The sequence below is a fragment of the Nycticebus coucang genome, chromosome 7, assembly GCF_027406575.1.
Source record: "Nycticebus coucang isolate mNycCou1 chromosome 7, mNycCou1.pri, whole genome shotgun sequence".
Taxonomy (NCBI): Eukaryota; Metazoa; Chordata; class Mammalia; order Primates; family Lorisidae; genus Nycticebus; species Nycticebus coucang.
In genome coordinates, this window is record NC_069786.1 from 115,854,634 (window position 1) to 115,867,312 (window position 12,679).

The 12,679-nt window shown below is 44.2% G+C and overlaps 1 protein-coding gene across 1 annotated transcript in view; it reads left to right on the forward strand.

The window, feature by feature from the left end:
- CNOT9 (CCR4-NOT transcription complex subunit 9) overlaps positions 1 to 6,894 on the forward strand; it is a 36,292-nt gene extending 29,398 nt beyond the window's left edge. The window contains exons 6-8 of the mRNA XM_053598026.1: positions 2,274 to 2,372; positions 2,583 to 2,674; positions 4,587 to 6,894. Of these exons, the coding sequence (XP_053454001.1) occupies positions 2,274 to 2,372; positions 2,583 to 2,674; positions 4,587 to 4,755 (360 nt within the window). The 3' untranslated portion in view covers positions 4,756 to 6,894. The remainder of the gene's footprint in view (positions 1 to 2,273; positions 2,373 to 2,582; positions 2,675 to 4,586) is intronic.
- Positions 6,895 to 12,679: the final 5,785 nt, after the last annotated feature.

Sequence of the window (12,679 nt, forward strand, 5' to 3'; positions counted from 1 at the left end):
AGTAGGGCGCTGGTCCCATATGCCAGAGGTGGCAGGTTCAAACCTAGCCCCGGCCAAAAACCACAAAAAAAAAAAAAAAAAACTCATTTGGGAGATATTAAAGCAAATGCATGTGATCAACAGTTATACCTAGCACATAATAGATGTTCAATAACTAAGAAAATCTCTTGCATTTTTGAGAATTTGGTGTTTACCTAGAACCTACCCTTTTATGTAAAATGAGAATAATAATGGTACCTATCTCATAGATTTATTGTAAAAATAAAATGAAAGGCTGGATGTGGTGGCTTAATGCCTGTAATCATAGCACTCTAGTAGACTAAGGTGGGAGGATCCCTTGAGCTCAGGAGTTTGAGACCCTCCCCAAGCAAGAGCAAGACCCCTTCGCTACTAAAAATAGAAAATTAAAATTAGCTGGGCATTTGTGTTAGGTGCCTGTAGTCCCAGCTGTGTGGGAGGCTGAGGTAGGAGGATTGCTTAAACCCAGGAGTTTGAAGTTGCTGTGAGGTAGGCTAATGCCAGAGCACTCTAGCCTGGGCAACAGAAGTGAGACTCTTTAAAATATATATATATATATACACACACACACACACACATATGTATATACACACATACATATACATATACACACACATATATATATGTCAGACACAGTGGCTCATACCTGTAATCCTAACAGTCTGGGAGGCCAAAGCTGGTGGATTGCTTAAGCTCAAGAGCTCAAGACCAGCCTGAGCAAGAGTGAGATCCCATCTCTAAGAAAAAAAAAAAAATAGCTGGGTATTGTGGCTGGTACCTGTAGTCCCAGCTACATGGGGGCTGAGGCAAGAGGATCACTTGAGCCCAAGAGTTATTTGAGGTTGCTGTGAGCTGTGACTGCAGGGCAACAAAGTGAGACTGTCTCACAAAAAAAAAAAAAAAAAAAAAAAGAGAAAGAAAAAGAAAACAAAAGATGAAGCAGGTAAAGCCTTTAGCTTTAGGAAAAATTCTGGGACGTAGTAATGTTTAATATGGTAACCTTTTCTTGTACTATGCATATATGGTAGAATAAGTTGTGTGTAATTTATAAGCGTCTTTGCTTGCTCAATTTTTTTTTTTTTTTTTTTTTGAGACAGAGTCTCATTATGTCACCCTCCATAGAGTGCAATGGCGTCACAGCTCACAGCAACCTCCAACTCTTGGGCTTAAGCAAGTCTCTTGCCTCAGCCTCCCAAGTACCTGGGACTATAGGAGCCCTCCACAACACCTGCCTATTTTCTTGTTGCAGTTGTCGTTGTTTAGCTGGCCCGGGCCGGGCTCCAACCTGCCAGCCTCCATGCATGTGGCTGGAGCTATAACCACTGTGCTACAGTGCCAAGCCTCAATTTTCTTTTCTTTTTTTTTTTTTTTGTAGAGGCAGAGTCTCACTCTATTGCCCTTGGTGCCATGGTGTCACACAGCTCACAGCAACCTCCAACTCCTGGGCTTAGGTGATTCTCTTGCCTCAGCCTCCCAAGTAGCTGAGACTGTAGGCACCCGCCACAATGCCCAGCTATTTTTTTTTTGTTGCAGTTTGGCTGAGGTCAGGTTTGAACCTGCCACCCTTGGTATATGGGGCCGGCGCCCTACTCACTGAGCCACAGGTGCCACCCAAGCCTCAATTTTCTTATTGAAAGTCATGACTGGAGTCTGGGCATGATGGCTCGTGCCTGTAATCCTAGCACTCTGGGAGGCTGAGACAGGTGGATTGCTTGAGCTCATAAGTTCGAGACCAGCCTGAGCAAAAAGCAAGACCCCCGTCTCTACTAAAAATAGAAAAACTGAGGCAAGAGAATTGCTTGAGCCCAAGAGTTGGAGGTTACTATGAGCTATGATGCCACAAACTCTATCCAGGGTGACAGCTTGAGACTCTGTCTCAAAAGGGGAGGGGGGCGTGGTGGCTTACGCCTGTAATCCCAGTACCCTGGGAGACCAAGGCGGGTGGATTGCCTGAGTTCACAAGTTGTAGACCAGCCTGAGCTAGAGCAAGACCCTGTCCCTAAAAAGAATAACTGGGTGTTGTAGCAGGTGCCTGTAGTCCCAACTACTTGGGAAGCTGAAGCAGGTGGATAGCTTGAGCCCAGGAGTTTGAGGTTTCTGTGAGCTAAAGATGCCATAGCACTATCCAGGGCAACAAAGTGAGCCTGTGTCTCAAAAGAAAAAGAAGAAAGAAAGTCATGACTCGGCAAATGAGTAGATAATTGGAAGATAAGCCTGAGCAACTTTTTGAACTCCTTAGTTTTGTTTTACTCCAGGTTGCAACATTCATCCTCCAGAAGATCCTCTTAGATGACACTGGTTTGGCTTATATATGTCAGACATATGAACGTTTCTCCCATGTTGCTATGATCTTGGTGAGTTCTTTCATCTATCCTCTTCGCAACTATATCTGATCACACAACTTAGTCACTTTGCAGTTGACACTGAGCAATTTCAGTCTTCTAACTAGAAGTAACAATTTTGGAATCTTTTATAATAATTTTTGACTATCTGATCTTTGGTGTCAGTTAGAATTATTTTTTGTTTCTTGTGTTTTTTCTAACCCTCCCCCATTGGGGAAACAGGGTAAGATGGTCCTGCAGCTATCCAAAGAGCCTTCTGCCCGTCTGCTGAAGCATGTGGTGAGATGCTACCTTCGACTCTCAGATAATCCCAGGTAAACATTTACAGGATTTATAGGACATTAGGGAAATACTCTTCTTAATAGTTTCCCCCTCTTTTGGCATAGTTCCTGTATCATTAGGGCTGTATTTAGTTCATCTTGGACAAAACTTAAATTCCTTTTAAAATCTGAAATCCTGAAATTAAAGATCCATCAGAGTTGTGTCTTCCCACTGTTACTCTTTATCCTAGTCTGAGGGTCCAGAGAGCTGGCACAATTCCAAGGGAAGCCTTGTGATGCATTATTCCTGTGGTTTGAGCTTTTGTTGCTACTCCCAAGTAGTCAGAAAGAGAATTGTACTTTCAAAGACCTCTTAGAAAGGAACACAGCCCAGAGGACTCTTGAATTATATTTCCATTTTTCTCCTTGGTTCCTGTAAGGCTCTTGAACTAATTATTTTATCTCCCTATGTTCCTAATAATCTTTCTGCCAGAAATCATACATTATAGATATTGTGTATTTTAGAAATGTTTGACCTTTTCCTTTGTAAATCCATAATTCATAACAAAAGCCACTTGCTTAGATTCTCCTAAACCACATAATGGAGTGATTTCTATGTTCCTAAGAATGGGGATAATTTGATATAATGTGAACTCAGTTTCCTGCCACTGACTTTATTCAAGTTCTACCTATTTCTTGGGCCATTTTTTCCTTTTCTTTGGTGGCTCCAGTTTTCATTAGTTTTAAAATGTCGTTATTTAGGCTCGGCGCCTGTAGCTCAGTTGAGTAGGGTGCCAGCCACATGCACCAAGGTTGGTGGGTTCGAGTCCAGCCCAGACCTGCTAAACAACAGTGACAACTACAACAAAAAAAAAAAATAGCCGGGTGTTGTGCCAGGTGCCTATAGTCCTGGCCACTTGGGAAGCTGAGGCAAAGGAATCACTTAAGCCCAAGAGTTTGAGGTTGCAGTGAGCTGTGACATCACGGCACTCTACTGAGGGCGACATAGTGAGACTCTGTCTCAAAAAAAAAAAAAAGTGAATATTTAAAAGTCTACTTGTACAAAGAAAAGTGGTCTGAGCTTAAAAGCTGTAACTTTGTTTAATATAGCCCTATAAATAGGTTAACATTTACCTTTTTTAGGTTTTCAGATTTCACTTTCTACTGGTCATCTTTTCAAAGAAAATGAAACATTTAAAAGTTCATCTGATAATGCTACCACCATAGTTTTGTTTTTACTCCTCATCTCTTATTAAGGTTTGTTTTTATTTGGTTTTTTTTTTTTTGCACTTTTTGGCCAGGGCTGGGTTTGAACCCACCACCTCCGGTATATGGGGCTGGCACCCTACTCCTTTGAGCCCCAGGCGCCCCCCCATTAAGGTTTTTTTTTCAACTATAAAACTAAAGCAATTTCTCAAACAAATAAAAAAGACAAAAAAAAATTAAAGCAATTTCTATAAAGGTACAAACTGATTAATTTAGTATGGAATTAAAATTCATTAATGTATCATACTATAAGTGAGGTAATGTCCCCTGTTAATATACTGATTTTTAAATTTACTATTAACTCCTATATATTTCTCACACAAGTATTTAGACAGTGTTACTATAATAAAACAGAAAGCATTTACTGAATTGCAGTAAACTGTTGTGCCATTTTATGCCAGTTTGCTTTTTCATGAAATTCTACATTGGGTCATCATTCGGAAAATGTTTGCAGATTGTAGCTTTTGAAAATCCCTGAGCCTATGCATATTATAAGCTTTAGAGGACTTCAAAAATACAGAATCACAGGATTCTGTGATCACAGGATTCAATTCTCTTTCTGACCACTTGGGAGTAGCAACAGAAAGCTCAAATCACAGTATTCTGTATTTTTATGTCTTAAGAAAGAGGCCCTTCCCTGTCCCCAAAATATGGGTTTATTTGTTGGTCTCCCTGGTTGGTTGGTTTGTTTCTGATGTAGGGCACGTGAAGCACTCAGGCAGTGCCTCCCTGACCAGCTGAAGGACACAACCTTTGCCCAGGTGCTAAAAGATGACACCACCACAAAGCGCTGGCTTGCACAACTGGTGAAGAACCTGCAAGAGGGTCAGGTCACTGATCCCCGGGGTATCCCTCTGCCCCCTCAGTGATCTTCCCTTACCCCTCCCACTACTCCCCTATGTTGGGGAAGAGAGGGGGAACCTAGGAGGATAAACAGCTCAGGTTTTATCATCAATGGAATAGACAACCTCAATGAACTGCGCTGAAGAAAGGGGCCAAGATACCCCTGCAGAGGTGTATGGGCTGCCATCTTAGGCTGCTTTGAGGACCTGGGCTTCCTCTGCTCCTCCCAGAAAATGAGCTCCTGTCACAGCAGTCTGCCACCACAGACCCAGGAGGGTGTCAACACCAGCAAATGCTGTATTTGCAGCGTGCCCAAGATGACCCTTCCTCCCCATCTCTACCTAGCCACTGGCAGAAAGAGGAGACGGTGATAATAGCAGCAGCATGATGAACGCCTGGGACCAAGCTTGTGGCATTTTTTATTTTGCCTTCCTGGAAGACTCAAAATGTGTCTCTTCATTCTCTCTCTGTATTTGTTTACTTTGCTGTTTGGTTTTTAATCTCGGAGAGAGGTGTGTTTAGTGGGCACAAGCTGTAATATTCAGCAAAACTTTGTCAGTTGGCACTGTTTACAAGTCTGTTAGCTGCATAAGCTCAATAAAAAGTTGGTCTGGGCATTACATTCCTTCTGGCAAGCCAATAGCTACATTGAGCTGTTGGGAGGAACAGGAGGCAGGGGAAAGATGTAAAGCCAAAGGACAACCACCACCTGTTTCCCTTCCTTCTCCCTTCTCTTTCGCCATTCTTTTACTCCCAGTCCTGATACCACAAAGACTTTAACCTTGTTTCTGGCTTTAGCTGCTAGCTTTTTTGAATCTCAGTACTTTTTCTTTTTTAATTCCTTTCTATTAAACTTAAAACAGATGTCTTAATTCATCAAGCTATCCTCGGTGGGGGTATTGAAGGTTGAGAGGCAATAATGGACCTCACTTTCAGCTTGAATCTTCAAAGAAACCTTATGGGTGACTTTTCAAGGGGGATGCCTGGGATTAAAGTGATAAGGCTACTTGATCCTATTCTTTTTTTAGTGTGCAATTCAGCAGCTCCATCTGTCTTCATGATTGTACTTGAAGCAGTATTGACTGAATGAGTTGTAAGATGGAGGCTGGACTGTGCTCACTTAGTGCTTTTTTTTGTTTTTTTTTTTGTTTTTGTTTTTGACATATTTTCTTTTGGTCTAAAAGAATTATTACAGGGTTGTCAGTGAAATATTTTTCACTTGTTCACATTGTGTCAGAGAATTCTTCTCTGAAGCTTTAGATGGCTCTGTTCACAATCCACAGGCTTGAATCTGTAACCTAGTATGGACTACCTTGCTTTCCCCCAATCCTTCCCCTTGCTAGCACCTGTTCCTTCTCTCTCATCCCCATCTCCAAAGAGGGGATTGCTAATCCAACTCTAGAAAGGAACTGAGTCTTTTCTGTCTACACCTCACATGATTGAGATGTATTTGAACAATTTTGGGAGGGTCTAGAAGTGATAGGCTCAGAGAAACCTTTGCAGAGGCAGTTTTGCCAACAAAAGGGCTCTTTCAAGCTGACTTTCACAAAGAGAGCCGGCCTTGTTAGTTGGCTTCTGTCTCTTTAGAGCCTTGAAAGTAGTAATTAAGTAGCCTAGATATAGAAGGGATAGAATAAGCACTTATTCCCCTGCCTTCTAAGATAAAAGGAACCAGGCCAGGTTCTTGGTAATCTCAAGCCTGAAGAGGAGAGGTCTTGGAGAAAGCAGAGAACAGCATGACAAGCATGACAGCATGGATGGATGTCTTGACTCCCTTCAGCCCATAGTTTTTTATCTGGAGAGTCCAGCTGGGGTAACCCTAATTTTTGATAACCGTCTTCCTGCTAAGCCAAAGTTTTTCATTCCCCCTCCATTGGGGAAGCAGCTGAGGCTGAAGGCTTTGTTCCCTGGGAAATTATTTTCTCTCCATCTTTCAGTGCATTGTCCATATTACTGGGCCAATAGTGTCTTAATTCTTGTCCCGTCTGTTCTCAGCTGGCCTTGGAACCCACATAAGAGCTGGTGGGGAGGGATGGAATGGTATTATTCCTTGTAGTTGGTCCTGATATGTGTATTACATAAAGAGACCTCTCCCCTTATTTTGTGTTTTCCATTCTCCCTCAACAGGATTGAAATAAAATATACTTCTGTTTTTGTAAAAATAATTTTCCTTTAAACTGAAGATTTATTCTAAGAATATAGGGATAACTAGGCACTTGGGTCGAGTGATTCTTGTCATACCTACCCTGCCAAAATGATAGTTGTGGTGCCTTTTTCTTTTTTTTTGAGACTTCAACTGGAGTACCGAAGCTGTTTGGGAGGCTGGGCTGGTGCCCTTTGTCTGATAAAGTATCTTTTGCTTGTACAGAACCTCACTCCTGGCTATAGTGGTCAGACCTTAGTGCCAGTGTGAAGGTTAGGTTATGCTTCAAACATTTTATCATGGACTTTAAATTTTCATATCTTCTGGAGTTCAAGGCTTGGAGCACATATTAAGAGTTGTTTGGGGGGCGGCACCTGTGGCTCAGTGAGTAAGGCGCCAACCCCATATACCAAGGGTGGTGGGTTCAAACCCAGACCCGGCCAAACTGCAACAAAAAATAGCCAGTCCCAGCTACTGGGGAGGCGGAGGCAAGAGAATCACCTAAGCCCAGGAGCTGGAGGTTGCTGTGAACTGTGATGCACAGCACTCTACCAAGGGCAATAAAGTGTAAGACTCTGTCTCTACAAAAAAAAAAAAAAAAAGGGTCGGCGCCTGTGGCTCAAGGAGTAGGGCGCCGGTCCCATATGCCGGAGGTGGTGGGTTCAAACCCAGCCCCCGCCAAAAAACCAAAAAAAAAAAAAAAGAGTTGTTTCAGCTCAGTGCCCATAGCTCAGGTTAGGGTGCCAGCCACATACACCGGGGCTAGCAAGTTTGAACCCGGCCTGAGCCTGCTAAAACAACACTGACAACTACACAACAAAAACAGCCAGGTGTTGTAGTCTGAGGCAAGAGAATCACTTAAGCCCAAGAGTTGGAAGTTGCTGTGAGCTGTGACACTACGGCACTCTACCAAGAGCAAAATAATAGAATTCAGTCTCTAAAAAAAAAAAAATTAAAAAAGAGTTGTTACCATGCCTGGCTGTCAGTGGGACCCAGCCAACCCCTGCTTCCAGCTGTTTTTTCTTTTTTCTTTTTTTCCCAGGTGTTTCTTCAGTGGCTTTAGAGGGTTTATGATTGTTTTAGTGGTGGGACAGGGCAAGGAGAGGCATTAATTAAGGCCTTAAGAGCTCTCCTTCTTTACATCCGATTCCCCTGCTCACTATTCCTGCTAGGAAAAAGGTGATGTACAAAGTTGTTTCTATCAAAAACCCAAGCAAAGAGTTTGGGATAGGAAACCGTAAAATGAAATTTCTTTCCTGATACATTATGGGATTTAATTTTTGGAAACGTTTTAATATGTTTATTTTAACAGCAAATATAACAAAATTTGAATAACACAATTAGTGAACCTAGATTAATTGACTTATATAGGACACTACACTCATAACTGTGTATATTCTTTTTAAATGAACTTGAAGCATTTCCCAGAATTGATCACAGGTGGATCATCCAGCAAGCCTCAAAGAAATTAAGAGGCCAGGCATGGATGGATTGCTTGCGCTCAGGAGTTGGAGACCACCCTGAGCAAGAGTGAGACCCCATCTCTACTAAAAATAGAAAAACTAGCCAGGCATAATCAAAACTACTCAGGAAGCTGAGGCAAAAGGATTCCTCGATTCCAAGAGAGTTTGAGTTTGCTGTGAACTACGATGCCATGGCACTCTACCCAGGGCAACAGAGTGACACTGTCTAAAAAATAAAAATTTAAAAGAATATTCTCTGGCTCAGTGCCTGTAGCTCATTGAGTAGGGCTCCAGCCACATACACCAAGGCTGACGGGTTCGAGCCCGGCCCAGGCCTCCTAAATAACAATGGCAACTGCAACAAGAAAATAGCCAGGTGTTGTGGTGAGCGCCTGTGGTCCCAGCTAATTGGGAGGCTGAGGCAAGAGAATCACTTAAGCCCAAGAGTTTGCGGTTTCTGTGAGCTGTGACACCACGGCACTCTACCAAGGGCAACAAAGTGAGACTCTGTCTCCAAAAAAAGAATGTTCTCTGACCATAGTGGTAAGAAAAAGACCTGGAAAGTCCATAACTATTTAAAATGTAAACCGGGCGCAGTGGCTCACACCTGTAATCCTAGCACTCTGGGAGGCCAAGGCAAGTGGATTGCCTGAGCTTACGAGTTCCAGACCAGCCTAAGCAAAAGAGAGACCCCTGTCTCTACTAAAAACAGAAAAACTGAAGGAGGAGGATTGCTTGAACCCAAGAATTTGAGGTTGCTATGACACCACGGCACTTTGAACAGAGTGACAGCTTGAGACTGTCAAAAAAATAATAAAAAATAAATGAAAGGCAAAAATCTTTTTTTTTTGTAGAGACAGAGTCTCACTGTACTGCCCTCAGGTAGAGTGCTGTGGCGTCACACGGCTCACAGCAACCTCTAACTCTTGGGCTTATGCGATTCTCTTGCCTCAGCCTCCCGAGCAGCTGGGACTACAGGCGCCCGCCACAACGCCTGGCTATTTTTCTGTTGCAGTTTGGCTGGGGCTGGGTCCGAACCTGCCACCCTCGGCATATGGGGCCGGCGCCCTACTCACTGAGCCACAGGCACTGCCCCGAAAGGCAAAAATCTTTTTAAAAAAATGTAGAAGATGGGGTTTATTTCAGGCGTTTGATTAGTTTGGCTGGATGGGTTGGGGAACTGGTCTTGAATTTTTCAGCCTGAATGTCTGAAGCAGAGATGTTTAGGTGCAGTGGCATCTGCCCTGGGTGTCAGGAGGAAGGTCTAAGCAGGCCTGGGTGATAGGGTGAGAATACTGTCTTTAGGTCTTTCTCTTTACCAGCTGCCTGCTTCGTTGCAATCTACGGCTTCTAGGCCTTTCCTGGTCATAGTTCTGGGAAAGTCCCTTTGCTGATGCTGTCCTGATCAGGTTTCTAGATATGTTAATAATCGACAACAGGCTTGGCACCTATAGCTCAAGCGTCTAAGATGCCAGCCACATACACCAGAGCTGGCGGGTTTGAATCCAGCCCTGGCCTGCCAAACAACAATGACAACTACAACCAAAAAATGTCCTGGCATTGTGGCGGGAGCCTGAAGTCTCAGCTACTTGGGAGGTTGAGGCAAGAGAATTGCTTAAGCCCAGGAGTTGGAGGTTGCTGTGAGCTGTGATACCACAGCACTCTACCCAGGGCAAAAGCTTGAGGCTCTGTCTCAGAAAAAAAAGAAAGAAAGAAAACTACCTATAGAAAATATGTAACTTGACTCGGTGCCCACAGCACAGTGGTTACCGCACAGCCACATGCACTGAGGCTGGCAGGTTCGAACCTGGCACTGGTCAGCTAAACAACAATGACAACTGCAACCAAAAAAAAAGGTAATAAAAAAATATACGGAGGCGCCTGTGGCTCAAAGGAGTAGGGCACTGGCCCCATATGCCGGAGGTGGCAGGTTCAAACCCAGCCCCAGCCTAAAACTGCAAAAAAAAAAATAATAATAGTAACAATAATATCCCCACTTTGTGGTGGGCACCTGTAGTCCCAGCTAGTTGGAAGGCTGAAGCAAGCCCAAGAGTTTGAGGTTGCTGTGAGGTGTGACGCCACGGCACTCTAGTAAGGGCGACATAATGAGACTCTCTCAAAAAAAAAAAGTAACAAATTATAAAGTTAAGACCCTTGTTAGCACTCAGGACTAGAAAGAGAACTTGGCCAGCTGTGTGCCCATCATTCACACTTTCTTCCTCTTCCCCAGAGTAACCACTATCCTAATTTTAATGGTAATTGCTTGGGAGGATTTTATTTTAATGGGACTAAAAGGGTATAGCTATAAATAATTACTAATGATATTTATAGAATCTTGGGCAGGTGAAAAGGGGGGGGATCATGACAGGCAGCTGGATCTCAGCATACTTCAAGTCACAGCATTTCATACAGTTAGTTCCCTCTGTGCCTATGGTTAAGATACACCTTGCTGGAAAAAGATCCCACTGAAATCCACATACAGAGCTATGCCCCATGCCCTCAGCTGCCTACTATCATCTACTGGTCCAGAAAGAGTCATACTCCACACTCTTCCCAAGGCAGAGCAACAGTAGATCCCAGGTCACAGTGCTTGGGAGTGTGTAAGGAGCTGGTTGTCTCTGCTACTGATACATACAAGTCCAAGACATTGCCTAGACTTCCCTGGGCCTCGGTTTCTCACTGTGAGTGGGGTCATAAGAAAGCCAGCCACTGTGGCTCACACCTATAATCCTAACTCTCTGGGAGGCTGAGGCAGGTGGGTTGTTTGAGCTCAGGAGTTCAAGACCAGCCCGACCAACAGTAAGACCCTGTCTACTAAAAATAGAAAAAAAAATTTTCCGGGTGTTGTGGCAGGTGTCTGTAGTCCCAACTACTTGGGAGGCAGAGGCAAGAGGATCTCTTGAGCCCAAGAGTTTGAGGTGGCTGTGAGCACTCTACCAAGGACAACAGAGTGAGATTCTGCCCCCCTCCCAAGACTAAAAACCAATCCCATATTCCTCTCCTAATTTGAACCTGTTTCGCAGTGTTGATTTCTGTTTCAGCTGCCTATTCACCCTTGTAAGGTACTCATTACCATCCTTTCCTAGTGAGTGTCTTTCCAGTCCTGTGTTCCTCTTTTTGCTCTCGATTCTTAACACATGATAGGTATGCTTCATCTCTACACACACCTTCGTAAACATGCATATATGTCCTGGCACACTGGATGTGCAGAACAAATGCTTTCAGAAGGAATGAATAGATTTTTTTTTTTTTTTTTTGTAGAGACAGAGTCTCACTTTATGGCCCTTGGTAGAGTGCTGTGGCCTCACACAGCTCACAGCAACCTCCAACTCCTGGGCTTAAGCGATTCTCTTGCCTCAGCCTCCCGAGTAGCTGGGACTACAGGCGCCCGCCACAACGCCCGGCTATTTTTATTTTTTGTTGCAGTTTGGCCGGGGCTGGGTTTGAACCCACCACCCTCGGCATATGGGGCCGGCGCCTTACCGACTGAGCCACAGGCGCCGCCCATGAATAGATATTTTTTAAAAAGAACGAATGAGGGTGGCGCCTGTGGCTCAGTCGGTAGGGCGCCGGCCCCATACACCGAGGGTGGCGGGTTCAAACCCGGCCCCGGCCAAACTGCAACCAAAAAAATAGCCGGGCGTTGTGGCGGGCGCCTGTAGTCCCAGCTACTCGGGAGGGTGAGGCAAAAGAATCGCGTAAGCCCAGGAGTTGGAGGTTGCTGTGAGCTGTGTGAGGCCACGGCACTCTACCGAGGGCCATAAAGCGAGACTCTGTCTCTATAAAAAAAAAAAAAAAAAGAAAACAACGAATGAATTATTTCACACATTCATACATGCATCCTTTCAATATTTAGCAAGTGCTGCCCCTCTAGCCACTAGGGTTATTTTTCTACTCCCTTCCCTTTCTCATCTTCCTCCTTTCCCATCCTATTTCTCTTTTTTTTTTTTTTTTTTTGCGGTTTTTAGCTGGGGCTGGGTTTGAACCCGCCACCTCCGGCATATGGGGCCGGCGCCCTACCCCTTTGAGCCACAGGTGCCGCCCCTATTTCTCTCTTTTCTGTGTGACAGAGCCAGACAATGCCCTGCAAGGCAGGATGCAGAACACAGGAACAGGCAGATGGAAATAAACACTATGGAAAGGCGCCAGATAAAATAAGGGCAAAGACAGCTGGATTATATGTAGAGACAGACCAGAATGAAAGGCCAGGATTCACTGAGCACTGAAGCTCATGCAGTCCTTGGGTTTCACTTTGAGAGCTACTGTGGGATTAAGGTCAATGCGGCAGCGAGGCTCCACCCCCCCAACCCCCCCACTCCCGTTCCCTTATTCCCTTTCTCCCCA